Source organism: Physeter macrocephalus, chromosome 9, assembly GCF_002837175.3.
Source record: "Physeter macrocephalus isolate SW-GA chromosome 9, ASM283717v5, whole genome shotgun sequence".
In the NCBI taxonomy this organism is placed as follows: Eukaryota; Metazoa; Chordata; class Mammalia; order Artiodactyla; family Physeteridae; genus Physeter; species Physeter macrocephalus.
The window spans coordinates 61184550-61210654 of record NC_041222.1 but is presented as its reverse complement, the minus strand read 5'-3'; the positions used below and the strand labels follow the sequence as shown (position 1 = coordinate 61210654).

At 43.3% G+C, this 26105-nt stretch overlaps 1 protein-coding gene across 1 annotated transcript in view; it reads left to right on the top strand.

The window, feature by feature from the left end:
* Positions 1–2198: 2198 nt before the first annotated feature.
* The window catches only part of SAXO1 (stabilizer of axonemal microtubules 1), a 94713-nt gene continuing 70806 nt past the window's right edge, over positions 2199–26105 (top strand). Inside the window, exon 1 of the mRNA XM_024126907.1 lies at positions 2199–2500. Within this exon, the coding sequence (XP_023982675.1) occupies positions 2454–2500 (47 nt within the window). The 5' untranslated portion in view covers positions 2199–2453. The remainder of the gene's footprint in view (positions 2501–26105) is intronic.

Below are 26105 nucleotides of genomic sequence, written 5' to 3'. Positions count from 1 at the left end.
CAATATTAAGAAGTAAATATAAAATTTTAAGATAAAATACCATTTGCAGTGGTCCCTAAGATCTCCAGCTTACCCATTCATTCTTTTTCCTGGGAGGAAAAGTTTGAAAAAAAAGATCAAAGTGGGCCTGAATCTCAGCTCTAGTACTCATTAGCTGTGTGATCATGAGTGAGTTTACCTCCTAGCTTCAGTGTTCTTGTTTGCAATATGAGTAAGACAGATTTATGTCAGTTTTAAGAGATGGACAAGAGAGCTTAAGGGAAAGTATGCAAAAGTGTTTAATGTATAGCAAGTGACATAGGCATAGGACGATTTGGAACAGGATTAGAGAGTTGTTTATATGAGTTAGGGTAGAGTTGTCTGGAACTAACAAAACATGGGCAGTAATTGTAACAAGGAGGGGGAGGAAAGTTTGTCTCATCCAGCACCAGCTCTACAAAAGTACCAGTGTTGATGCCATTTTATCCATACCATCTTCATCTTTCAAGATCTCCACGCTTTGTTGAGAGCAGGGATGGGGGAAGTTGGGAGTGCCATGGGTTGTTGACAAAGCTGCTATCCACAAGGGCAGTTTGAATGGGGGGGGGTGCTTCTCATCCAAGTCTGGGTGCATGAGTGTGACAGTTTTCTTCTGGAAGATCCATAGATAATGTTAAGACAGCTGTCAAGAGAAGGCTGGTGTTCATCACTGTAGTTCCTCTGTAAGGCCCATGTGATGTTCTCTGTCAATGGTAAGGGATGGCATGCAGGCTTTTCCTCGGCTTCCAATAGCTCCCCTGTCTCCATCCTGTCCCCTCAGGTTTCCATCCTCCCCTTTAGGGCCCTGACCTCCTACTGAGAAGGCAAGGAGCAGCTTCACCCTCCCCTGTCCTTAAGAATGATCAGTAATCTTTGCTCCCCTCTGGATCGCCCTCTTTGACTTTTTAGAGCTGAGGTCAGCATACTTTCTCTGTAAAAAGTCATATAGTAAATATTTTAGCTTTTGTGGGCCAAGAGGCAAAATCAGGAATATTTCTACAAATATTGTAGACACCGAAACTTGAATTTTATATGTTTCATGGGTCATGTATTATTCTTTTAATTTTTTTCAACCATTTAAAAATGTAAAAAAACATTCTTAGCTTGCTGGCCGTACAAAGACAGGCGGCCGGCTGAATTTGGCCTGTTGCCAATACTTTGCTGATCTCTATTCTAGAGCCTAACATGGAAGAAAAAAATCCAAAAAAACTCTGAATATTAAGTGTTCTGCAGTCTAAAATGCCTCTGACTTACTGACTCACTCCTTCACAAAAACTAATGGCAAGAGTGAGGAAGTGTGGGAAAGAAAAACAAGCATAGGATTGTCAATACTTGAAGCTCCCATATCCCACAACGGGGAAGTCATCGTGTTTAATTCCAAACCACCCATCAGAGCAGTGTCTCCTGAGCTTGCTTTGTGATTCAAATCACCTGGCTTCTTGTTGAAACTAGAGTCCCAGATTAGAGATGTTGATGCCAGTGGTTTCTAGGTAGGATCTGTAGTGGTTCTCAGGGTCAGGTGAGCTGAAGAAACACTATAATAGGGGTAGGCTGGTTATAGAGAGGGCAAAATAATCTCCCAAACTGTGCTTCTTAAAGTGTGGCCCCTGGCCTAGCAGCATCGGAGTGGCTCAGAACTTGCTAGGCCCACTGAATCAGAAACTCAGGGGTGGGGTGTGGCAATCTGGCTTTTATCAAGCCAGGTGATTCTGATGCACACGGAAACTTGAGGACCACTGCTCCGGCATCATTACTATCACCTGGGGCAGTCAAGGCCGAGGTGCCCTGAAACTGCTTTGTTCTCAGAGTGCGAGGTCTATTTGAAGAGCTGAAGGCATCGATTTCCACAAGGAAGATCTGGAAATGGATGCCTTTCTATACCAAGGGGCACCATGGATCCTAGAGATAGAAAATGCCACCCAGTGTGATGAGGGTGGGGTTTTCGGCCTTTTTGCCCAAGTGAGCAGGGCATTTGCTGACTTGTGCACCCACGAGCTTTCCAAAGTCGTCATATTCTTCGCTTTTCCTGAGGTTTCAACAAGGCCCAATGGGGGACCTTTGTCCTGGGCCTGCCAGGCAAGCCGCTGCAAGCTTCCTGACCTCACAGGTGCACCTGTGGCCCCGGTGACGTCACAGAGGCCCAGCGGGCCTAGGGCGGGCAGAGGCGGGGCGGTGCGTGCAGGGGCCGGGGCGGTGCGTGCAGGGGGAGGTCGCCCGGGCCCGCGTGGTCCATGCTCTGTTCTGCTCCCGTGCAAGGCCGGCTCAGGGAAGGAAACGGAAGACTGGGCTTTGCAAAAGGGTCACCTAAGTTTTCTCTGGAGTCATTATTCAGGATATTTGCCAAGGTCCAGGAGACTCGGCGCGCCCCCTGCGAGGCGGTCGGGGTCTAGGAGGCAGCGGCGGGGGATGCTCTGCGCCGGCCTCCAGGTCTCTGCATGGCCCCGGTGAAGAGGAAGTGCATCTGCGACCTGTGCTCCTGCGGGTAAGGCGGCCGCGCCCGCGCCTAGGACCCAGGAACCTGGAATTTCAGACTCTGAAAGCTAGGCTGAGCCCTGACCCTGAGCTTCGAGATCAGGCAGCACCACGGTGGATGCGTCCACTTGTTGGCCTCTTTTAGGCTGCGTTGTTAGCAGTTAACGCGCGGCGTTGAATCAGCCCTGATGAACGTGGCTGTTCTCAGGCCTTCTCCGTTTTCCTTCCCCCCAGAGCTGCACGGACGTTGAAAATGGGCGCAGACCCGTAGAGTTTGTGCTCCCCTCCCTGCAGCCTAGAGAGTGTCAGACAAGGATAGAAAACCCCCTGGCCAGGTTGGGCCAAGTCTTTCATCTTTTGTTGGTCTCCTTTTGGGGAAGAGGAATCCTTTCATGTAACTGAGTTTCTCATTCAGAGAAATTCTTACTACTTAGGAGTGTAAGGTATTTCTAAAACTCATGTTTACACTGGTATAGAGTTGAACAAGAATAAGGAAAGGAAATTATTTTTGCACTCTCTTGTCCTGGCCTTGCCAGGTGTCTCTCCTGGCCATTGCCTTTATGAGCCATGCTTGGGTGAAGGAGGTGGTTCCAGGGAGAAATCATGGGTTTTAGTCAAAGTTCTGCCGCTGACTCCTTTCCTGTATCTCACAATGCCTGAGGTGCTTCTTTCACCTCCTTCTTAGGACATCTAAGAATTGCTGGGCTTGAGGACAGCACAGGAGCAACAGAAAAGAGGGGCGGCTCTGGGGTCAGCCCTCGTGGGCTGTTGCTAATTGTGGGGTCTTGGGCAGGTAACGGAACTTCTCCAGGATTCTCTAAGTAGTCAATGAGATAATGTGTGTGAGACTCCCGCTAATGGGTTGTGCTTAAAATATGTTAGCATCTTGAAAGCTGCAAAAAACGCTTGCTAACTTTGTTACATCAGTATTGAAAATGTCATCAGTAGTGGGGAGAATGAAAGGGAACTCTAATAACTGGGTGAGAAATCTTACACATCTCTGGCATCAGTGGGTGGCATCAGTAGAGTCACCTGGGGAGCTTTAAAGTGATACTGGTTTCCCAGGCTGTTAAATCATCCTCTCTGAGGGTGGGCCCCACCAGCAGTCTTTCGGTGATTTCCCCATTTGCCAGGATTGGGAACCACTGAACTAGATCACATAGAAGCATGGGTCTTGCTTTTTAAGGTTTGTTAGGGGGATCCAGAGCAGTGTTTTAATCTAGGGCTAATTTTCCACACTACTGAGGCAAAACCTCTATGGCTCACCCTCTGCTGGGGCCCTTTACATACCCTTCTGTCTCTTCTTGAGGTATTGAGTTATTCAGGTAGGACTGGGGCTTAATTTGCTCTCTTGTGGACATGGGGATTGAAATATCTGATACAGTCTCCATCTTTGCCCAGTATGCATTCCAGTTAGGAAGCCAGGAATGCTCATTGAAGAGGTACAGAGGGTATGCAGTGAGAAGTCTCTGTCCTTTCCCTGTAGTAGGGGACGTTCCTTCTCTGTTTCTCCTTCACCCCTGAAAAGGGGCTATTTCCCATTGGATGCAGAGTCTGTCCATGGGTCTCTTCTTTCCTTCCTCCTCCTCCTGTACCTACCCCTCTACTCTGATTTCAGTCAGGGGTCTCTGGTTTGACTCTCACACCCCTCAGCCTCTCTTCTCTTATTTCAGTCTCATTTCACTTCTCAAACTGCTTGTTGGTCCATCTGGCTATCTCATCAACCTCAACTTCAACAACCTTCAGATAGTCACCACGTTCCCTTTCTCCAGTATCTTCCCCATTAATGCTGCCATCTATTGTCCATTTACCCTGGGTTTATTTATTTATTTATTTTAAAATGAATTTTTATTGGAGTATAGTTGATTTACAATGTGTGTTAGTTTCAGGTATACAGCAAAGTGAATCAGTTATACATATATCCACTCTTTTTTAGATCCTATTCCCATATACGTCATTACAGAGTATTGAGTGGAGTTCCCTATACTATACAGTAGGTTCTTATTAGTTATCTGTTTTATGTATAGTAGTGTGTATATGTCAATCCCAATCTCCCAATTTATCTCTCCCCTCCCCTTTCCCCCTTGGTAACCATAAGTTTGTTTTCTACATCTGTGACTCTATTTCTGTTTTGTAAACAAATTCATTTGTACCATTTTTTTTTAGATTCCACATATAAGTGATATCATATGATATTTGTCTTTCTCTGTCTGACCTACTTCACTCAGTATGACAATCTCTAGGTCCATCCATGTTGCTGCAAACGGCATTGTTTCATTCTTTTTTATGGCTGAGTAATATTCCATTGTATATATGTACCACATCTTCTTATCCATTCATCTGTCTGTGGTTGCTTACATTTAGGTTGCTTCCATGTCCTGGTTTTTGTAAATAGTTCTGCAATGAACACTGGCGTGCATGTATCTTTTCGAATTATGGTTTTCTCTGGATATATGCCCAGGAGTGGGATTGCTGGGTCATATGGTAGCTCTATTTTTAGTTTTTTAAGGAACCTCCATACTGTTCTCCATAGTGGTTGTACCAATTTACATTCCCACCAACAGTGTAAGAGGGTTCCCTTTTTCCACACCTTTGCTAGCATTTACTGTTTGTAGACTTTTGATGATGGCCATTGTGACTGGTGTGAGGCGATACCTCATTGTAGTTTTAACAATTTTTTTTTTTTTGGCTGCATTGGGTCCTCGCTGCGTGCAGGCTTTCTCTAGTTGTGGTGAGTGGAGGCTACTCTTCGTTGCGGTGCGCAGGCTTCTGATTGCGGTGGCTTCTTTTGTTGCGGAGCACGGGCTCTATGCACATGGGCTTCAGTAGTTGCAGCACGTGGGCTCAGTAGTTGTGGCATGTGGGCCCTAGAGCATGCAGGCTTCAGTAGTTGTGGCTTGCGGGCTCTAGAGCGCAGACTCAGTAGTTGTGGTGCATGGGCTTAGTTGCTCCGCGGCACGTGGGATCTTCCCGGACCAGGGCACGAACCTGCGTCCCCTGCATCGGCAGGTGGACTCTCAACCACTGCACCACCAGGGAAGCCCTCATTGTAGTTTTGATTTGCATTTCTCGAATAATTACTGATGTTGAGCATCTTTTCACATGTTTTTTGGCCATCTGTATGTCTTCTTTGGAGAAATGCCTGTCTAGATCTTTTGCCAATTTTTTCAGTGGGTTGTTTGTTTTTTTGATGTTGAACTGCATGAGCTGTTTGTAAATTTTGGAGATTAATCCCTTGTCAGAGTTAATTTGCAAATATTTTTTCTCATTCTGTGGGTTGTCTTTTTGTTTTGTTTATGGTTTCCTTTGCTGTGCAAAAGCTTTTGAGTTTAATTAGGTCCCATTTGTTTATTTTTGTTTTTATTTTCATTACTCTAGGAGGTGGATCAAAAAGGATCTTGCCACGATTTATGTCACAGTGTGTTCTGCCTATGTTTTCCTCTAAGAGTTTTATGGTTTCCGGTCTTACATTTAGGTCTTTAATTCATTTTGAGTTTATTTTTGTATATCATGTTAGAGACTGTTCTAATTTCATTCTTTTACGTATAGCTGTCCAGTTTTCCCAGCACCACTTATTGAAGAGACTGTCTTTCTCCATTGTATATTCTTGCCTCCTTTGTCATAGACTAGATTACCATAGGTACGTGAGTTTATCTCTGGACTTTCTATCCTGTTCCGTTGATCTATATATCTGTTTTAGTGCCAGTACTGTACTGTCTTGATTAATGTAGCTTTGTAGTATAGTCTGAAGTCAGGGAGCCTGATTCTTCCAGGTCCATTTTTCTTTCTCAAGTTTGCTTTGGCTATTTGGAGTCTTTTGTGTTTCCATATAAATTGTAAACTTTTTTATTCTAATTCTGTGAAAAATGCTATTGGTAATTTGATAGGGATTGCATTGAATCTGTCTGTTACTTTGTGTAGTATAGCCATTTTGACAATATTGATTCTTCCAATCCAGGAACATGGTCTGTCTCTCCATCTGTTTGTGTCGTCTTCAATTTCTTTCATCAGTATCTTATAGTTTTCTGAGTACAGGTCTTTGCCTCCTTAGGTAGGTTTATTCCTAGCTATTTTATTCTTTTTGATGTGATGATAAATGGGGTTATTTCTTTAATTTCTCTTTGTGATCTTTCATTGTTAGTGTATAGGAATGCAAGAGAGTTCTGTGTATTAATTTTGTATCCTGCAACTTTACCAGATTCACTGATGAGCTCTAGTAGTTTTCTGGTAGCATCTTGAGGATTTTCTATGTATAGTATCATGTCATCTGCAAACAGTGACAGTTTTACTTCTTATTTTCCAATTTGAATTCCTTTTATTTCCTTTTCTTCTCTGATTGCTATGGCTTGGACTTCCAAAACTATATTGAATAAAAGTGGCTAGGGTGGACATCCTTGTCTTTTTACCCTGGGTTTAAAAATTTGAATCATCTCTTATCCTCCACCATCCCCAGTATTCATATCATCTCCAAAGTCTTGAACCATCCTCCTCCTTTGCAATCTATATTGGTTCCTTCCTTTTTATTCTCATTGTTCTCCCCTTGGGTCTCTAATTTTTATGTTTGGAAACTGGTCCTAATGGACCTGTCTAGTTCTCTCCATGACCCCCTTACATAAAACCACTCATACTGGATTGGGCTTCCTGGCATCCCCTAAGCAGACCTTGTGACCCTCCCCGTCTCTGTTCCGCTACCCTTACTGCCCCTTTTCTAAAATGCTTGTGTCCCCTTCTCCTGTTGCATGATCTTTTAAGGCCCTGCATCTGTTGCATGCCTCATTAATCGAGCCCCGTAGCTCCCCATTGGAGAGGGACCCCATTTTCTGTTAATGGTTCTAGTTATCTGTCTGCATGCTTTCTCCCCTCTTTGTGTGTGTACTTTTGGAAAGCAGAGCCCATGTTTTCTATTTGTGTGTGTGTGCTGTATAATACTAACACACTGTTCTCCATAGAGCAGTCAAAACAAATCCTTTTGAATAAATAGATGGATTTTGTTTGTCAAGGTGTTATACCAGAATGGATTAGGGAGGCAGGGTTTACAGCTGTGCTGTCCCATAGGTTAGCCACTAGCAACATGTGGCAACTTCATCTAAATTGTTTGAAATTCAATAAAATGTACTTGGTCATGTGTGTAGCCACATTCCAAACACTCAATAGCTATGCATGTGCAGTGACTACTCTGTTGCACAGTGCAAATAGGGAGCATTTCCATCATTGCAGAGTTACACTGGACAACCCTGACCTAGAGTCTCATTATTTGCAAGGCTTTCTCCTCACCCCCAATTACATCTGCTCAGAAATGGGTTGGGAAGGAATGAGAGGAATTATATAGGTGTTCTCTGAGCTTTAGAAGTCGAAGATTTTTTACTTTGCCAGCCTGAGATTATGGGAAAATGTGATGAGAAATCTGGAGGAAAAGCTTGTGTGAAGATGAACACTACTGGTCAGAAGAGAGAGTCTTTCAGTGGGAGAGGGGAGCCTGGGATTTCTGAGTGAGTCATTTCATCTCCCAGGGCTTCAGTTCCTCCAAGTTTTTAAAATCAGGAGACTTGTGGAGGCTCTTGGGACTGCCAGGGAGGGAAGGAAGCCCACATCTCTTTCTTCCTCTTCCACTGCATTTTCCTCCTAAGGCTTTGTTTGAGCAAATAGTTCTTTAATGTCCTTTCAAATTTAGTTTGTTGAAAAAATTATTTATTCATTTATTTATTTTTGGCTACATTGGGTCTTCGTTGCTGCACACAGGCTTTCTCTAGTTGCGGCGAGCCGGGGCTACTCTTCATTGCGGTGCGCAGGCTTCTTGTTGCTGTGGCTTCTCTTGTTGCGGAGCACGGGCTCGAGGCACGCAGGCTCAGTAGTTGTGGCTCGCGGGCTCTATAGCGCAGGCTCAGTAGTTGAGGTGCACGGGCTTAGTTGCTCCGTGGCATGTGGCATCTTCCCAGACCAGGGCTTGAACCCATGTCCCCTGCATTGGCAGGCAGATTATTAACCACTGAGCCACCAGGGAAATCCTCAACTTTAATTTTTGAAGACTCAGTTCTTGTTACTGGGGAGGCTCAGGATGCACACGGAGAGCTGGATAGGTAGGCTTCCTCTGTGTAAGCAGCTGTCAGAGGCTCGAGGAATGGGCACCGCTCTTGGAGCCAGTTCTTTCTTTTGGCCACAAGATGGCAGCCTTCTCCCAACCAACTCTTAACTGCCAGCTCAGCCTAAAGGGAAAACACCACCTCGTTCTGGGTTTTTCTTCAGCTTAATTTTTTATAGATTTACCTTAAGTTTTATAGAATGAGCAATTAGAGTTTAGGGCCCAGCAGAGCTCAGGAAGTGGTATACCTTGAGAGTAGATCACAGATGACAAAGTGAAGGTGTTGCAAATATCTAAATCTGGAGATTCCAACCCCTCATAAAACTTTTTAATGAGCTTTGCAGGTTTTAAAAAAACAGGCGCATTTTCCTGAATTAAGCTCAAGGCTTTCCATCCACAGCAGCACTCCACTTGACAATCAATATCTGGCGATCGGGATTATTACCATAAAGTGTTATAATCTCTTTTCAGTGCAATCAGTGCCAAGTAAACAAAAATATTCATGAGTTGTAGAGATACAGTAATGGAACAGTTTAAAAATTGTTTCTAACCATCCTACCACTTATCATCTTGACACAACAGAGCTACATTGGGGGATTTGAGTGTTCGATTGTAGTCACCCTACTTTTGTATATGAGAAAATAAGATCATCTGAATGTCCCCAGTACTTCCTGTTACTGAAAAAAATGCCGCCTTTCACAGTTTTCAGTATTATACTACCTTACATTTCTGTAGTGTTTCGAAAATTTTAAAAGCACTTTCTTATACATTATTATCTTTCGGGATTGGCGGGGGGTGGTCCCTCAACATGGAGAGCATTGCTTAGCTTGGAAATTTGATTCCTTGATCTTAGCCTTTATTTTCCCTGGGGATGTTTTCTGTTTACTGAGCTGTTCTTGTCCCAGATTACTAAATTTGCAACTGGGGGTGGGGAGGAGGAGGGTTCTGGGGAGGGCTGTAGATAAAATAAATTGCTAATTAGCTTTTTTTTTTTTTTAAATAAATTTATTTATTTGGCTGTGTTGGGTCCTCCTTCTGTGCACAGCCTTTCTGTAGTTGCGGTGAGCGGGCTTCTCATTGCGGCAGCCCCTCCCGTTGCAGAGCACGGGCTCCAGGCATGCAGGCCTCAGTTGTTGCTGCGCGCCGGCTTCAGTAGTTGTGGAGCACAGGCTTAGCTGCTCTGCAGCATGTGGGATTCTCCCGGACTAAGGCTCAAATCCGTGTCCCCTGCATTGGCAGGCAGATTCTCAACCACCACGCCACCAGGGAAGTCCCGCTAATTAGCTTTTTAAATCTGAAAGGGATCTTAGCGGTCTCTAGCTCTTATTTTACAGGTAAGGAATTTGAAGCATTGAGGTTAATTTTAATATACAAGAACACATTTTGTTAAGCTTTAGGCACAATTAGGTCAACAATTAAATTTTTTTCATCTTTTACTGTGTATCAGACTCTGCTAGATGTTACAATTCAGTCTATGATCTGTTTTCAAGTCACACTGGGTAATTTTTGAACGTAGATTATAACGGAAAGGCTCCTGTCCATTTGAGAAATATTACCTGATGTAAAAAAAGAGGTGTAATTCTAAAAGCCCTTTAGTAAAGTAATATAAAGAGCAAATCTCTCTCCCGAGATTAAGATGTAGTAACAGTACTTTTTCTGAAATTCTTGTAAAAAAAAATTGTGGTTAATCAAGGGATTGATACAGTTTACTTTTATATCTGATTATTTTATGGCTTGCAGTGCACTGTTTTAAAGACTTTGTGCAATCTTGCAGGAAATTCCAGGACTGGGTAATGTATCATGAAATATTTATGTAGCATTGGTAGTATGTGCAGCATTTCATAAAAAAGGTAGTCCCATAGAGGACTTGCAAATTGTTGAAAAGGATGTGGATTTGGCCTTTTCACAGACCTTGGGGAGGAAGGTGATCTCAGGGGCAGCCATGTATCTGCAACTTAAATCAGTTATGTTAACCAGGGAGGAACTTGTTATTTTAATTTTGGAAAATATTTTCTTCACATCGATGGAAATTTCCTTAACCTTAGATTTTATTTTCTTAGAGTCTCTGTTATAAATTAAGAGGAAGGAAAAAAAATCGAGGAGTTGGTTTGATATTACATGTTTCAAGAAGAATTCTTGTTTTTAATTTAAATAAAATTGACTTCATAAATTCTGATTAAGAAAAAAAGACAAAGAACAGCTTTTAATAGATGCTTGCTGGTGACTTTTTATCTTTAACAGAATCCAGATAGAGAAGCCAGGACAAAAAAATAAATCTTTCACTTTAACACTGAATTATTTTTATTGTAGAACTTATGCACTTGAATGTTATATGCTCATCAAAAATAATGGTATTTTTGTGATATCAGAATTAATATTTGTTTGTATATACCCTTAATCTTATAAAATGAGTATAAGTCAGTATATATAATTAGTCAAATTTCAGATATTAGGAAATTGCAGAGTACAGCTTAGTAGTAATTCAAATTACAGTCGTTAAAATGATCTACTCAGTCTTAGAGTTTCTAAGCGGATGAGTTTAGAGAACCCCACTCCAATTCCGTTCTGCCCTGGGTAGTTTTAAACACCCTTCCCTCCATCGATATTAAAATATCTTAGACTGGCCTTCGGGTGATAAAGTTCATTTGAGGAGATGACATGTCTCATGGGGGGAAAACATAGCTAAGCTACAGATGAACGAGATGAATAAAATAAGTGACGTAGGATTTCAGAGGTGGGACAGATCACTCTGGGAGGGGGTACCGTGCAAGCTATAGGAAGGGAAAATGATATGCTTGGGGTGGTCAGGAAAGTAAGCTCCAGAGTCAGGCTGCCTGGTTTCGAATCCTGGCTCTGCCGCCTTGTAACTGTGCAAGCTTGTGCAAGTTGAAAACAGGGGTAATAACCATACCTTAGCAGGCGGGGCAAGCTCTGAAGGAAAATGTTATGTTGGTGAGGGCTTGTCTCCACCAGCTGCAGGGGCCTGGTGGACAGAGACATGGAGACATCACACCCACGTTGAGGGCTCGGGCCTGAAGAGGGGGATCACAACAGAAGCTCCACGGAGGCAGGTTGCACGGGGGCCCGTCCGTGCCTCAGAATGTGAGCTCACACAGCAAAGAGAGCCACTGATGGGTTGGGGCAGGCGAATAACAGATAAAACACTCTTCTCCCCCAAAGAAGTACTTAAAGAAGCAGCATTTCCCTCTCTCGCTGTCTCCCTCTCTTCTCTTTTTTTCTGTTAAAATAGATGTCCAGTGTCTGAATCAGACCGACGTGAAGGCTGTTATTCAGTTAGATCTCCTGAATGGATTTGTAGTTCGTTAATATTTCTTTAAAAAATGTATAATCTCCACTCTATTCTTGGCATTTTAAAAAATTCAAATAATTTATTGATGAATTTACTATGAGAGCCAGCTGAGTATAGGTGTTAGCACAGATTGTGAAGCCAGACCACCTGGGTTCAAATCCCAGCCTTTCCACTTGCCAGCTGTGTCTCGTTGACCCATCTTACAGCAGTCTCCTGTGTGCCACAGGGTCCTCATCTGTAAAATGCAGATGACAGCAGAGCCTACTTCATAGGGTTGTTGTGAGGCTTATGTCCTTGTTAAGCAAACAGAACAATGCCTGGCATCCATCGGAAGGCATAGATAAGTGTTACTATTTAAATATAAATAAGATGCCGGTCTGTGTTCTAGGTCATGAGGTTCTGGGAGGTGTGAACAAGATCTCTGCTCTCATGAAGAGATTGCACTCTAGGGGAGAGTGTTAATTTTGTTTATTCACTGGTGGGTAGTGAAAAATGCTCTGCAGAGAATGAAAGCAGAGTGACGTGCTGAAGTGCTTGGGGACCTTGATTAAATATGGAGGATAGGGATGGTCTGCAGAGATTGAATCTGCTCTTGACACAGCTGGGAGGCCCTCTGCCCTCGTAGGGCCGTCTGCCCTTGAGTCCAGCAATGATTATACTTCTCAAGTTCCGACTGACATTAACAAACATTAAGGTTGAGTTTCTGTTCAGTTTAGAGCTTTCCAAGTCTTAAATACAATGACCCGGGGATTAAAGGCATCCTCACTGCATAGCATACTCTACCATTCTGTTTCTGGAGTTTTCTTTACGGGCTCGTTCAGAATAACTTTGAAGTATCTGTGATTGTTTCTCTGAAAGGAAACGACAGTGTTTCTAAATGGCTGTCAAGTTAACCACTTAGCCAAATATATCCATGTATTTTAGATATCCAGGATATCCAAAAGCCCCTCATTCTTATGTTAACAAATTGAGTCGTAAGGTAAGGAACAAGTTAAATTTCTGCCCGTGCTGGTCAGTTACTTAGTTTAGAAACGTTACCATTTACATGATGATTTTAAAAAATCAAAACTTTTCCTCTTAAACTACTCATTTTCTCTTTCAAGTATATCTCAACTCTGTTCTCCAAATAAAGTCTACATAAATCTGTGAACAAGAGCTCAAGATGAAAAGCAAAGAATTGACTGATCCCTTGTTTTGTATCCTGCTTCAAGTGGGAGGGCAGTGGGTAGTGTTAAGGAAAGAATTTGGGACAGTGAGTCAGAATGTCTGCATTCTAGTCCTGGTTTTGATTAATGATAAAGTTTGTGAACTTGTTCAGGTCCTTTAACATCTCTGGGCTTCTAAAAATCAGTGATCCTCAGTTTTATTTTTTGATAATAGTATTGTTAAAAAAAAATAGTATTTAAAAAAATAAATTTATTTAATTTTGTTTTTGGCTGCTTTGGATCTTCGTTGCTGTGCACAGGCTTCCTCTGGTTGCAGTGAGCGGGGGCTACTCTTCGTTGTGGTGCATGGGCTTCTCATTGCGGTGGCTTCTCTTGTTGCGGAGCACGGGCTCTAGCTGCACAGGCTTCAGTAGTTGTGGCTCGTGGGCTCTAGAGTGCAGCCTCACTAGTTGTGGCGGACAGGCTTAGTTGCTCCGCGGCATGTGGGATCTTCCTGGACCAGGGCTCGAACCTGTGTCCTCTGCATTGGCAGGTGGATTCTTAACCACTGTGCCACCAGGGAAGCCCAGTATTTGTTTTTTAATAATAGGGGTATCTCATTGTGGCTTTGATTTGCATTTGCCTGATGATTTTGTGATGTTGAACATTTTTTTCCATATATCTGTGTCTATTCAAGTCCTAGGCCCATTTTGAAATCAAGTTATTCTTTTTGCTATTGAGTTATATGAGTTCCTTAGGTATTTTGGAAGTTACCCCTTATTGGATATATATTTTCTCCCATTCTGTAGGTTGCCTTTTCACACTGTTGGTGGGAACGCAAAGTGGTGCAGCCATTATGGAAAACAGTATGGTGGCTTCCTCAAAAAAGCAAGAATAGAGCTACCATATGATCCAGCAATCCCAGTTCTGGGTATTTATCCAAAAGAATTGGTATCAGGATTTTGAAGAGATCTTAGCACTCTCATGTTTGTTGCAGCGCTATTCACAATAGCCAAGATGTGGAAGCAACCTAAATGTCCACTGATGGATAAAGAAGATATTGTATATATACACAATAAAATATTCTTTAGTTTAAAAAAACCAGGGAAATGCTGTAATATGTGACAGCATGGATGAACCTCAAGGATGTTATGCTAAGTAAAATAAGCTAGTTACAGAAAGACAAATGTGATTCTACTCATCCTGTTGTCTAAAATAGTCAAATTCATAGAATTAAAGAGTGGAATGGTGGTTGCCAGGGATGAGGGGAAGGGGAAATGAGGAGTTTCTAATCAACACATATAGTTTCAGTTGTATAAGATGAATAAGTTTTAGAGATCTGCTGTACAGCATTGTACCTGTAGTCACCAGTACTGTACTGTGCACTGAAAATTTAGCGGATAGATCTCATGTTAAGTGCTCTTATCACAATAAAACTAAAATAAAAAATTAATGATCTTCAGACAGTGAGGTAGCCCCTATTTTTTATTTTTTTATTTTATTTTATTTTTTTTTGCGGTATGCGGGCCTCTCACTGTTGTGGCCTCTCCCGTTGCGGAACTCAGGCTCCAGACGCACAGGCTCAGCGGCCATGGCTCATGGGCCTAGCCGCTCCGCGGCATGTGGGATCTTCCCAGACCGGGGCACGAACCCGTGTCCCCTGCATCGGCAGGCGGACTCTCAACCACTGCGCCACCAGGGAAGCCCCCTATTTTTTAAAAATATGTATTTATTTGGTTGCACTGCTCCTTAGTTGCGTCAGACGGGTTCCTTAGTTGCAGCATGAGAACTCTTAGTTGCGGCATGCACGTGGGATCTAGTTCCCTGACCAGAGATCGAACCTGGGCCCCCTGTATTGGGAGAGTGGAGTCTTATCCACTGTGCCACCAGGGAAGTCCCAATGCAGTAGCCCCTATTGTCCATTACAGCTTTTTTTTTCTAGACCCAGAGAATTTCCATCTCAGGGTTCTGAAGGCGTCTGCAGAGGTCTCCTGGGGCCTCTGTTGGTGATCTTGGAGAAGTGAGGGAAGCGTGGAGATGTGTCACAGAGCTGAAGATGGACAGATGTTCTCTTGAGTTTGCCAAAAATTACTCAGTAGCTGCTGAGAATGAATGTCTTTCTCAGGCCTCATTGTGGCCTAGTGTGATCTTGGGGGCATGTCTTATCTGGCTTCCCCTCAGCACTCTGCACCTCGGCCATGTGTGGCTGCCCAGCCCTCGCTTTACACTGCTTACCATTTCAGGTAACCAAAGAGACTGGCTAGAATTCAGTGTACTGTTTCCACGTTTCAAGGGGAAGAGGGCCTGGTTGGATCAGCCTGTGACCTGGTTCCTCTGGCATCCGGGGTCCTTCCTCTTGGTCCAGTCAGCTGAGCTGTGGGAGTTACATGATAAAAACTGGGCAGTTGGGGGAGGGGGCTGTTTTGTATAAGAGGGAATGGGTAGGAAGAAGAATGATTAGGAGAAATGAATGGCCTCTTGAAGACTCTTGCTGAGATATCCTTGAAGATGAAGTTGGTGAAAGATGGATTGGATGATAGTATAATGAGGTGGATTCCTAGCTCATTGAACAAGCAGGCCCATTAGAGTGTTGACTGATGGCTTTTTGCCTACTTGGAACAATATCACTAGTACCATGCCATAGGACTCCATTGTTAGCTCTGTCAGTTCAACATTTTTATCAAAACTTGGACGGAGACATAGAAGTCATCCTTATCAAATGTACCGAAAACACAAAATGAGAAGAAGATAGCAAGTGATAGATGACAGAGTCAAGATTTAAACTTATCTTGACAGGCTGGAATGCAGGGCCCAAAACGAAGCTGAGACTTAACAAGAGTAAACATGAAGTTCTACATTTGGGATGAAAAATCAGTTCTACATATTCATAATGGGAGAGGTTTGTCTTGGCCATAGTTTGTGAAAAGGTCTTGGGCATTTTACTTAACCACAAGTTTCGTATGATCTTGATGGTATGATGTGACTGATAAGAAACATTAACTTCGTTTCATGCTCAATGACAATAGGGTGTCCAAGTCAGCAGATGTAATTACTTCATTGGACTTGGGCTTGATCAGATGACAACTGAAGGTTGCTTTTCCATTTGGGCACTGTATTTTTAAAAGAATACCAGCAAGTGATCACGAAGGCCAGGTTATGGGGAATGCATTCTGGAAGTGAGAGAACTTGAACTTGACAAGGTCAGTAGACGGATAGACAGTCAACTAGGCTATATTCTGCAGAGGAGGGCCTGTACTTGTTCTGGGTTGTTCAGAGGGTAGAACTAAGGCCACTGAGTGGTCACTTCAGGAAAGCTTATCCGAGGTGAATACAAAGAAAGAAGAATTTTGTAGCAGTTAGAACCATAGGGACTTGAAGGGGACTGACTGCCTTTCGCCCTTGAGCTGGGCATGTGCCTGTTGGGATGCTGTGGAAAGGATTCCTGCCTGGACAGGAGCTTTGACGAAAGGATCTCTAGGGTCCCTTTCAGCACTGAAAACCCAGATTTCTGGAAGGGGAGCATACCATTTATTTTAATATGATGATTGAACTTGAAAGACTACTGCAGAGGAAAGAACTATGGGTACATGTGATATGAAGAATAAGCTGAGATCCATATGTGCCTGAAAAACCAAGGAAGTTAAGAGGGTTATTAAGACGTTTATATTTAATGCATAAAGCACATGTGCAGACTCGAGCCTCCTGTCTCCATCCACTGCTCCTGTTGAACCTGCCTCATTACTTGGTACCCCTTCTTTTCTGAGAGCCCTTTGATAACCTTCAGATAATGTATAAAGAAGCTTCATTTTTTTGCTTCCATAACTTTCCCTGATTATGTCTACACGGAGAAGTTCATATTTAGGAGGCTTTTGTGGGCTAGCCTGGGACTCTAGACATCACATGAAGCAATACTTTTGTGGGAAATGTATTTCAAGTCCAACAAGCAGTGTATGGACTTTTGAAATGTGTTCCATTGCAATGCTGGAGAGACCCATGCTTCTTTTGCCTTGTGACGATTCACTGCACGCCACCTTGGGGCCTTTTCTAAGCTGGGCTGTGGGGTTGAAAGCCCCTCCTTGCTCCTTGCTGCCAATGATGGCAGTTCCTGAAATTCTAACACTTCCATGAATCAAGCCTTCCTGTTTCTCTTCTACTGCTCTATTTAGAAATGGATTTTATTAAGGTGCTTTCTTCCCCAAAAGGAATTTGGGGAATCTTAAATAATGTCACATAATACAGTACCATAGGAAAGAAAAACATGGTGACTAGGTCCAAGTCTTCCATCCCCATAGCGCACTTGGGTGCCTTCTCTGAGTCATTATAGTGTGTGGATTTAGGGTCTCTGTTTTGCTGTCCTTAGCTTCTCAAGCTTCTAGTTCCTGCATAAGGTGTAGGAACTTGGCGTGGCTATCTTTTAATGATGATGCTGGTACTAACGAGAGCTCTTAGGATGGTTATAGTATTCAGAATTCTTGGTTGAAGCAACTTAAATGGACACTGGCTGGTTTAAGCAGGTTTAAACAAATGAAAAGCTGTAGTGCAATGCACAGAATGATTGGGAAGGGTGGATAGCCAAGGATGGCAGATGGGAAGGTATAGAAGAAGCCAGGAGGCCAGAGCCACAGCCCAAGTCATTCTCCAGAGACCTTCTGGTGAGGATGCTGCGGATGTAGCTACTGCCCCGGACATAGCCCTGGCCCTGCTGATGTCACTCCTCTAGAGCAAATTCTTCACTCTCACCCCACTTTTTATTTATTTTTGCATCACTTGTTCTATATTAAAATTTCCAGGTGGGAGTTTCTGATTTGCTGTGCTTCGGTCATGTGCTCAGGCCTCACTGTGGACTTGGGTGTTGGGAGGGGTGTTTTACGTTTTGGTTTCTGGAGGTGGGCACTGCCTCTCAAAAGATAAACGTGGTTGGGAGTTCCTTGAAGGAAGGGTTTCGGATGTTAGGCAGTTAAAAAAAGAAATTGCTGAAAATTTGTTTACATTTCTGTACCAAGTTAGGAAAATAAAATTAGATCAGGTTTCTCAGCTGTGGCACATTTTGGTATTTTTGATGTGGAGGTCTGTCCTATGCATGGTAGGATGTTTAGCAGCATTCCTGGCCTCTGGCCACTAGATGTCAGTGGCAGCCACCCAGGTGTGATAATAAAAAATGCTTTCAGTTATTTCCACATGTTCCCTGGGGGGTAAAATCGGCCTGGTTGAGAATCACTGGGCTAGAGGCATTCTCAAACCATGGATTATGATTTGATAGCCTTGCAATGATGGCTGTATCACAGTAATGGATCTTATACTATTGTCCTTGGAGAGAGACAAAGCTTTCCCCACCTGGCGCCCTTCCCCTGCATGCGAATGTCTGAAATTTCACTGTTCTTCAACTTAAGTGTACTTAAGAATCCGCTGGAGAGCTCTTTGAAAGACGTGAATTCCTGGGCCCTGCCTCCGTATAGTTTGATTCTGTGGGCCTGAGGGTCCAGGAATCTGCAAGTTTTAACAATGAACCCTCGTGATTCTGATGCAGGTGGGCTACGGACCACACGTTAAGAAACACGTAGCTCCTTCATGGAGTATTGGCCTCAAAAATAAAAGGCATGTGTTTCTTTAAGGAGAAGAGACACGGTTTTGAGGCTTTCAGATCTTTTCAGTTGTTGATTAAAAAGAAGCAAGGTAAAGATGTAGTCTGTTCTTACAGGACTTTTTGGCAAGGGTTGTTTGGAAGCAGCCTTGACATGTGATGCGGGCACTCATTGCTCTCCATCACCATCAGCGAGAAGTGTCTTCTGTTTGGAGCTCTGACTTGCCTCTCAGTCCCCCTTGGGAAAGGACTTTTCACTTCAACCGCCACCGCCCCCCATAAGTATTAGTCAAACCTCGCAGGGAGCTTTTAAATGCTTTCCAATTCTCCCTGGCCCGTCTAGTGGTCTTGTTCACGGACGCCCTAACCTCCACAGGAGCAGAGTCAGCATCACTGGCTTCATTCTACCTGTGGAGCCTCCACAGTGGGAGGTCCCACATTCTAATTGTGGGTGGAGGAGACATCTGGTAATACCTGTGACAGAGCTGTGGCCCTCCTGAGCCTCTGCACTCTTCTCTCAGGAAGCCTTAAATCTGAGCAAGAAGATTCCACCCACAGACACAGCATCTTGCAGTTTTCTACCATGTTTGGGGGGCAGGATGCTTACTTGAGCTCCTTGGTTCTCTTTTCACTTCTGCTCTGGCTGGGACTAGACACAGTGCTATTTCCGACAGCAGTTTTTCTAAAACTCAGGTCACGTGGCTTTGGTTCAAAGCCTTTGGTAGTTGCCCGTTGATCAAAGAACCAACTCTCCATCATTCAAGAGCCTACCCTGCCTTTCCAGCTATTCCCTACCATGCACCCTGTGTTCCAGGCTCCCCAAGCTGTGCTGACACCCTGTATACTAACTATACTCGGAATGCTAACTCTTCTAACACCCTGTTTTCCAGGCTCATCAGACTATTCTACAGACTAGTGTGCAATACCCAGTTCACAAATGGGGAGCTTTTGCCAAATATTTTTCCTCCAAAAAGGAATTGGTTGCTAAAATGTGATATTTCCCAATTTTTAAGAAGTCTGGACTTCGTTTCTCTTGAAAAAGTAAAAGATGTGACAGTTACCATTGCCTACATTCCTAAGTGGTGACTGTCTTGCTCTTGCCCCAAGCAGGGGCTTGTTCTCTCCATAGTGTCCTTGGATAAAGGGAAGGGGAAGAGCCATGAAACTTTACCTTTCCATATCCCACAAGAGGGCAATATAATCTCTCAAAAAGTAAAAGTTGCAGAAGCTGCTAGCCTGACCCTATCACCGTAGTGAAGTTATTTGGGCGCCCACCTGCGTTTTTCATGCTGAATGGGCTTGCAGCAGGCTGTGTGCTCTTCACACTTTCACGAACTCCTTTGCCCTCCAGATCTTGATCCGTTAGTTAATCTGAAAGCCAGTTTGAGCTAAGCGTGTGCAAGCAGGGCCCACTGTTAGCTTCGGGAGCTGCCTCTCAGCCTAGGTGGAGGTCGTGGAGGTCTGATGGAGGCTGATGAGGCAGGATTGTTTCTGGGAAAATGCCTGATTCGTGGAGACAGCCTAGCATTTTTCGGCAGTGCTTCTCACTGGCACAGAATCTTGCTTGTCAGCACCCCAAGAGCTGAGCCGTCACCCCTGGGCGTGCCTTAACACTAAACAGGCCAATAGAGACTGATGTGTTAACCAAAATGTCTATTTCTCAATTTAGAATGAGACGTATCTGCCGAGGGGGCCTAGAAACTCACTTTTGCTGGCCAGAGTATACTTTCCTTTTGGAAAAATTAACAGTAGAAGCCAAAATATAGTTGCCAGGTTGCTTGTCTGAGTTCTGAGCAAGGGGAGTGCTCTGATTTGCTCATTTGGAGGTCCCATTGTGATGTGCTGACGCCCCCGCCTGTAGTGAGGGGCTGGCTGCATGGAGCATCTCTGCCAGGCTTCCTTATGGGAGCAGTGCTATGGGTGCCTTCCCATGTTTGCCTCTGACTCAGTCTGTGCCCTGCCCCTATGGTCTGTGCCAGATGTACAAGTCAATAGATAACGCCATAAATTATTAAATTACATTCGCATGTGCCATTTTTTACTTTAGGTCCTGTTTACATCCTAGCTATTACAGATGATTTTCTTTTTTTTGGCCGCGTCCTGCGCCACGTGGGATCTTAGTTCCCTGACCAGGGATTGAAACTGCAACCCCGGCAGTGGAAGCGCAGAGTCTTAACCACTGGACCACCAGGGACGTCCCGTGTTACAAATGATTTTATTAATTTAGGCCTAAGTATTTTGGACGGTGTTAGGGTTGAGGCCCCTTAGCACCTTTGAGTGTACCTGAAGATATCGCGAAGGTTTAAGAAAATAAAACTAGCTCTTAACCTCATATGGTGACTTACGTACAGCTAAGTGAAAACAAAGGTTCCAAATCTTACTTTCTCTATTGGCTTTCTTCTCTTTGCTTGCCTTTGGTTAAAACAACAAAGTGGCTCATCTTTGCCTCATTGTTTCCTCTCATTTCATTTTTATCCATTCTAAATGCTGGTAATATTTGCAATGGTTTAATAAGAATGTGGAAGTATGGAAAAGTGGGGGAAGAGAAAGAGCATATATGGAATAATTGGGTCTTGGGTTTTTAAAAAACTGGCTGTTAAACTTGTAAGTTTTTTTCTGTGTCAGTTTGGGTTGAATATAGCCACATGACATCAGGTAAAGTTAATAATGAATTAAAGATACATACATACTAGCCTATGAATCCTATTTTTGCCTTCATTTTCCACTAATTTGCCTTCAGTCAGAAACGATGTTGACCCAGCCTCGGGTCTTACAGTCTAAGACTTAGTTCTGGACAGGTGAAGGGTGTGAGTGCTGACTGGGAAACATTTCTGGTCATTTTCACTCCTGTGCTCAGTTTAGTTGAGGGGGAATCTCCATAGGCTGCAGGGTGTGTCTCCTTGGGTCCGTTTGTTGCTAAGAGCACCCATGGTCCTTGGGTTCTCAGTGCAAAGGGAGGAAGAGACACGTGTGTGTTGATGCTGTGACTGTGCCCATCCCTGACTCCCTCATCAGAGGGGGGGCCATGGCTCGGATGCCTCCGTGGGTAGTTCTAGGGGATTTGCAGAAATAGGACTGTTAAAAAATGAGTTATTTGCTACTGAAGTCCAGTCGGCATGTATTTAAATGCCTTTTGATGCTCATGGCATCTATTTATGTAGATAAGTAGAAGACTTAATTCCTATTTCTATAGAGTTTAAAATTTATGCAGTTTCGTCATGTACATAAAACAATGAGAGAGCAATGCAGGTCGGCATAGTGTAGTGACTAGGGTATAGGGATTCTGGAGTTAGACAGACTTGCATTTATTTATTTATTATTAATTAATTAATTAATGTTTGGCTGTGTTGGGTCTTTGTTGCTGCGTACGGGCTTTCTCTAGTTGCGGCGAGCGGGGGCTACTCTTCGTTGCGGTGCACGGGCTTTTCATTGCGGTGGCTTCTCTTGTTGTGGAGCACGGGCTCTAGGCGCGCAGGCTTCAGTAGTTGTGGTGCATGGGCTCAGTAGTTTCGGCTCATGGGCTCTAGAGCGCAGGCTCAGTAGTTGTGGTACACGGGCTTAGTTGCTCCGCGGCATGTGGGATCTTCCCGGCCCAGGGCTCGAACCCGTGTCCCCCGCATTGGCAGGCGGATTCTTAACCACTGAGCCACCAGGGAAGCCCCCTGCATTTATTTTTAACCTTTCTGTGTCTTAGTTCCTTGATAAGGTAAAAATTATATGAGATAATGTATGTAGAGCATGTAGCCTAGAGCCTGGCATGTGGTTAAAAGTTCAGTATTTGGTAGATAATCATAGTAATTGGGTCTAATAAATTACATAAATAATTTTATGTAAAAATATATTTCTTTATGCCCTTTTGTTTGTTTGTTTTTTTGCGGTACGCGGGCCTCTCACAGGCTCCGGACGCGCAGCCTAAGCGGCCATGGCTCACGGGCGCAGACGCTCCGCGGCATGTGGGATCCTCCCGGACCGGGGCACGAACCCGTGTCCCCTGCATCGGCAGGCGGACTCTCAACCACTGCGCCACTAGGGAAGCCCCTGCCCTTTTATTGAGAAGGGAAGGGTTTTCCATGTTTACTGCTCAGGTGAATCACTTTGAAAGAAAATTTCCTAAAATACTATTATATACCATTTCTATTTCTTTAATAAACTTTTTTTTCTGATGACAGAAATATGGACCCATTGATCCTCTCTTAAAAAGTGCCTTGTTTGAAGTCAGTGTGCCTGCCTGTAATTGTTTTCTTTTTTAATCCCTGTTTTTTAATAAGCTGCTTCTGTTCTGGAGAATCAGGTAACCAAACAATGTATACAAAGGAGTCAAGTAAAGGGCCTGCAGGAGGCCTCATAAGTCAGCTCTGGGAGATCTTCAGTGTTGGGGGTACTCCAATTGCTCCCACCTTCTTGGCCGTGCTCTGAAAGATTGGGGTTTCTAGAAGTGTGGAATGTGGCTACATAGAGTGTTTGTATAGTAGGACCAGAAGTGTAAAGAAACAGTGAGTAGCCCCTGCATCATCTTTATTTCCCATCCGAGGTGAGCATGATGGAAATCCTGATTCATAAGCAGGCAGGAAATGGGGGTTCCAGCCCTCATACTGTCAGGGCTGCCTCTCCATGGAATGCGGCTTTCAATGCCCAAGGAGGTCTTCAGAGCTACTGAGGCACTTTAGACCCTCCTGGGAAGAGTAAGGTGCAGAAAGAGTGAAAATGAACTTACTATGTCTCAACTTCATATAAGATTTTTTTTGTAGGTTAATAATGTTTATTTGTAAACCAACACCCCCCCCGACCCCCCAAAACTTTAACGGACTTTGCTTCTTGAAAGAGTGAATATTCTCTTTTGAAGGTGATGGAAATTGCATGAGTAAAGGAAAATCTGACTGGCTTTGGTAATGAAAGAGTGTAAGAAAGTCAGGATTTCTCACAGCTGTTTTAGTAGGCAGAGTGCTTGCACTTGGGGAATAACACCACAAGAAATCTTGATTTTCCCTGATACTTGTTCCATTTCTGTGTCCTCCTCTCCTCACAGATTTAAATACCAAATTGCTTCTCTTACTTCACAGTTTCCACCTGGGGTCTCAGGAGTTTGCAGAGAGCCAAAAAAGCATCTGCCGTTTCCCCCACGTCTTAGAACTGGGGGCTTCTTTGTGAGCTGTTTATGTCATCATCGCTGTATCTCCGGGTATTCCTAATTGAGTTTTTAGTTTCAGCTGAAGCTGGAATCTCAGAAGTGGTGGGTCTCCTCTCCCCCTGCTTAAAAACCAACATCATCTTGGAGAGTTTTCTTCTGTGATGGTTTGGGGTGACTTAATTTTTGAAGATCCCTTTTGACCTTTCTCATCTCTGCTGGGATTTTTTTTTCTTTTCTTTTTTTTAAATTTGGAAGATTTTTAAAAATAAAGATTATTTTTTCCTCTGCAGATACAGAAAATAGCGTTAGTGTAACCTTGTCAGCATCAGTCTTTTATTCTCTGAACACAGAGAGGAAAAGGACGGGCAATAAAGATAAGATTCAGTTCTGTCTGCCGGAGCTGTGTGGCACTGATTAAAATGAAGCATCTTTGTTTATTTGAAGGTAAAATGCGGATTTTTGTTTGGAAATAAGTTTGCATGTATGAAATTTGGCCATTTTGACTAAACTGATCCATCAATTAGCTGGATGATGAATTGCTTTTGATTTGGGGATTAATGAATTTTGGGTCTTGTCATCAGCATTCATCTAGCTGAGGGGCTAAGTTGCATGCGTGCTCAAAAGTGCTTCCAGAGGGCTGGCCTGTTCTTGAAAAGGTCCCCGCAGCGGCTAGGGCACACTTCCCTCTCCGCAACTCCCCTTTTTAAACCATTATTGGAAAGATTTTTTTCTTCTTACAGTTTTTTCCCTAGCTTTATTGAAGTATAATTGACAAATAAAACTGAGATATTTAAAATATACATCATGATGGTTTGATATACATTGTGAAAGGATTCCTCCCATCTAGTTAATTAATGTATCCATCACCTCACATATTTATCTTTTTTTTGTAAGAACATTAAGTTCCACTCTTAGCAAATTTCAATTATACAATATAGTGTTATCAACTACAGTCAAAATGTTATACATGAGCTCCTCAGACCTTATTCATCTTACAGCTGGAAGTTTGTAAGTTTGTACCTTTTACCAACCTCTCCCTATTTTTCCTACCTCCCGTCCCTGGCAACCACTTTTCTACTCTGTTTCTATGAGTTTGACGTTTGACTTCGTTGTTCTACATGTAAGTGTTATCACGTACTATTTATCTTTCTCTGCCTGGCTTACTTCCCTGAATATAATGCCTTGAAGTTCCATCCATGTTGTCACAAACGGCAGGGTTTCCTTCTTTCTCATGGCTGAGTAATATTCTACTGTGTATAGATACCACATTTTCTTTGTCCATTCATCGTTTGATGGACACTTAGGTTGTTTTGATGCCTTGGATATTGTGAATAGTGCTGCAGTGAATTTGGGCATGCAGATATCTCTGATATCCTGTTTTCATTTCCTTTGGATGTATAACCAGAAGTGAAATTGCTGGATCTTATGGTAGGTCTATTTTGAACTTTTTGAGGAACTTCCATGCAGTATTCCATAGCAACTGCACCAATTTACATTCCGTGCCCCCCAACTACATTTGTCCCATTCTTCACCCTGTGACACCACAGGTGGGCTGAGTGCCATCACAGTAACAGCCTGCCAGGGGGTGAGATGTCGGACATGAGACGTGGGAAAATGTCTTACAGGTCCCTGTAGTCCTTCTATCACATCCCCTTCCTAGCTGTCCGCTGCCCCATCCTTCAGGAGTTCAGTGTCCTGTGGCTGTGCAAAGACCCGCAGTGAGACCCAGGGCTGCCTGCCCCCCGCCCCCGTGTCCCAGGCTCTACCATTACTTCTCCTTTCTCTCCTGACTGTTAAATGCCCTTTTGTTATTTGCAGCTTGCATTTTACTTGTTTGATGACTGACTTATGGTTATATTTCCATAAGGACAGTGGCACATAGTAGTCTCTCAATGAGTATTTGCATGAATAAATGAAAAATTAGTCTATTGATGGAAAGCAATCTGACTATACTAATCCGTCTTAAAATAAAAATGACTGCCACAAATCTTTCCTCATTATTATTTCAAGCATTCTAGGGAATTTAGGCTTGAGTTTGCAGCATTTGTACTATTAATTTATTTTTCAGAAATTTAAGGTTTAAGAAAAAAAATTTTAAAGGAAATACAGGTTCATGACTAAAAAGTTTAAATAGTCCCCCAGTTCCCTTTACCTAAGGCACCACTGTTTTTGGTTTCTTATGTATCTTTTCTGAGAGTTTCTATAAATATACAAGCATATGTACAAATTGCAGCCTACTTTTTAAATAATATGAGACATAATATGCCCATTTGTTATCCTCTGTTAATGTAAGGCCCTGACCAAATGGGTCACCTGACTCCTTCCCCTCAGCCCTTCCCAAACAGGCCATATATTTGTCCTTAAAATTCATC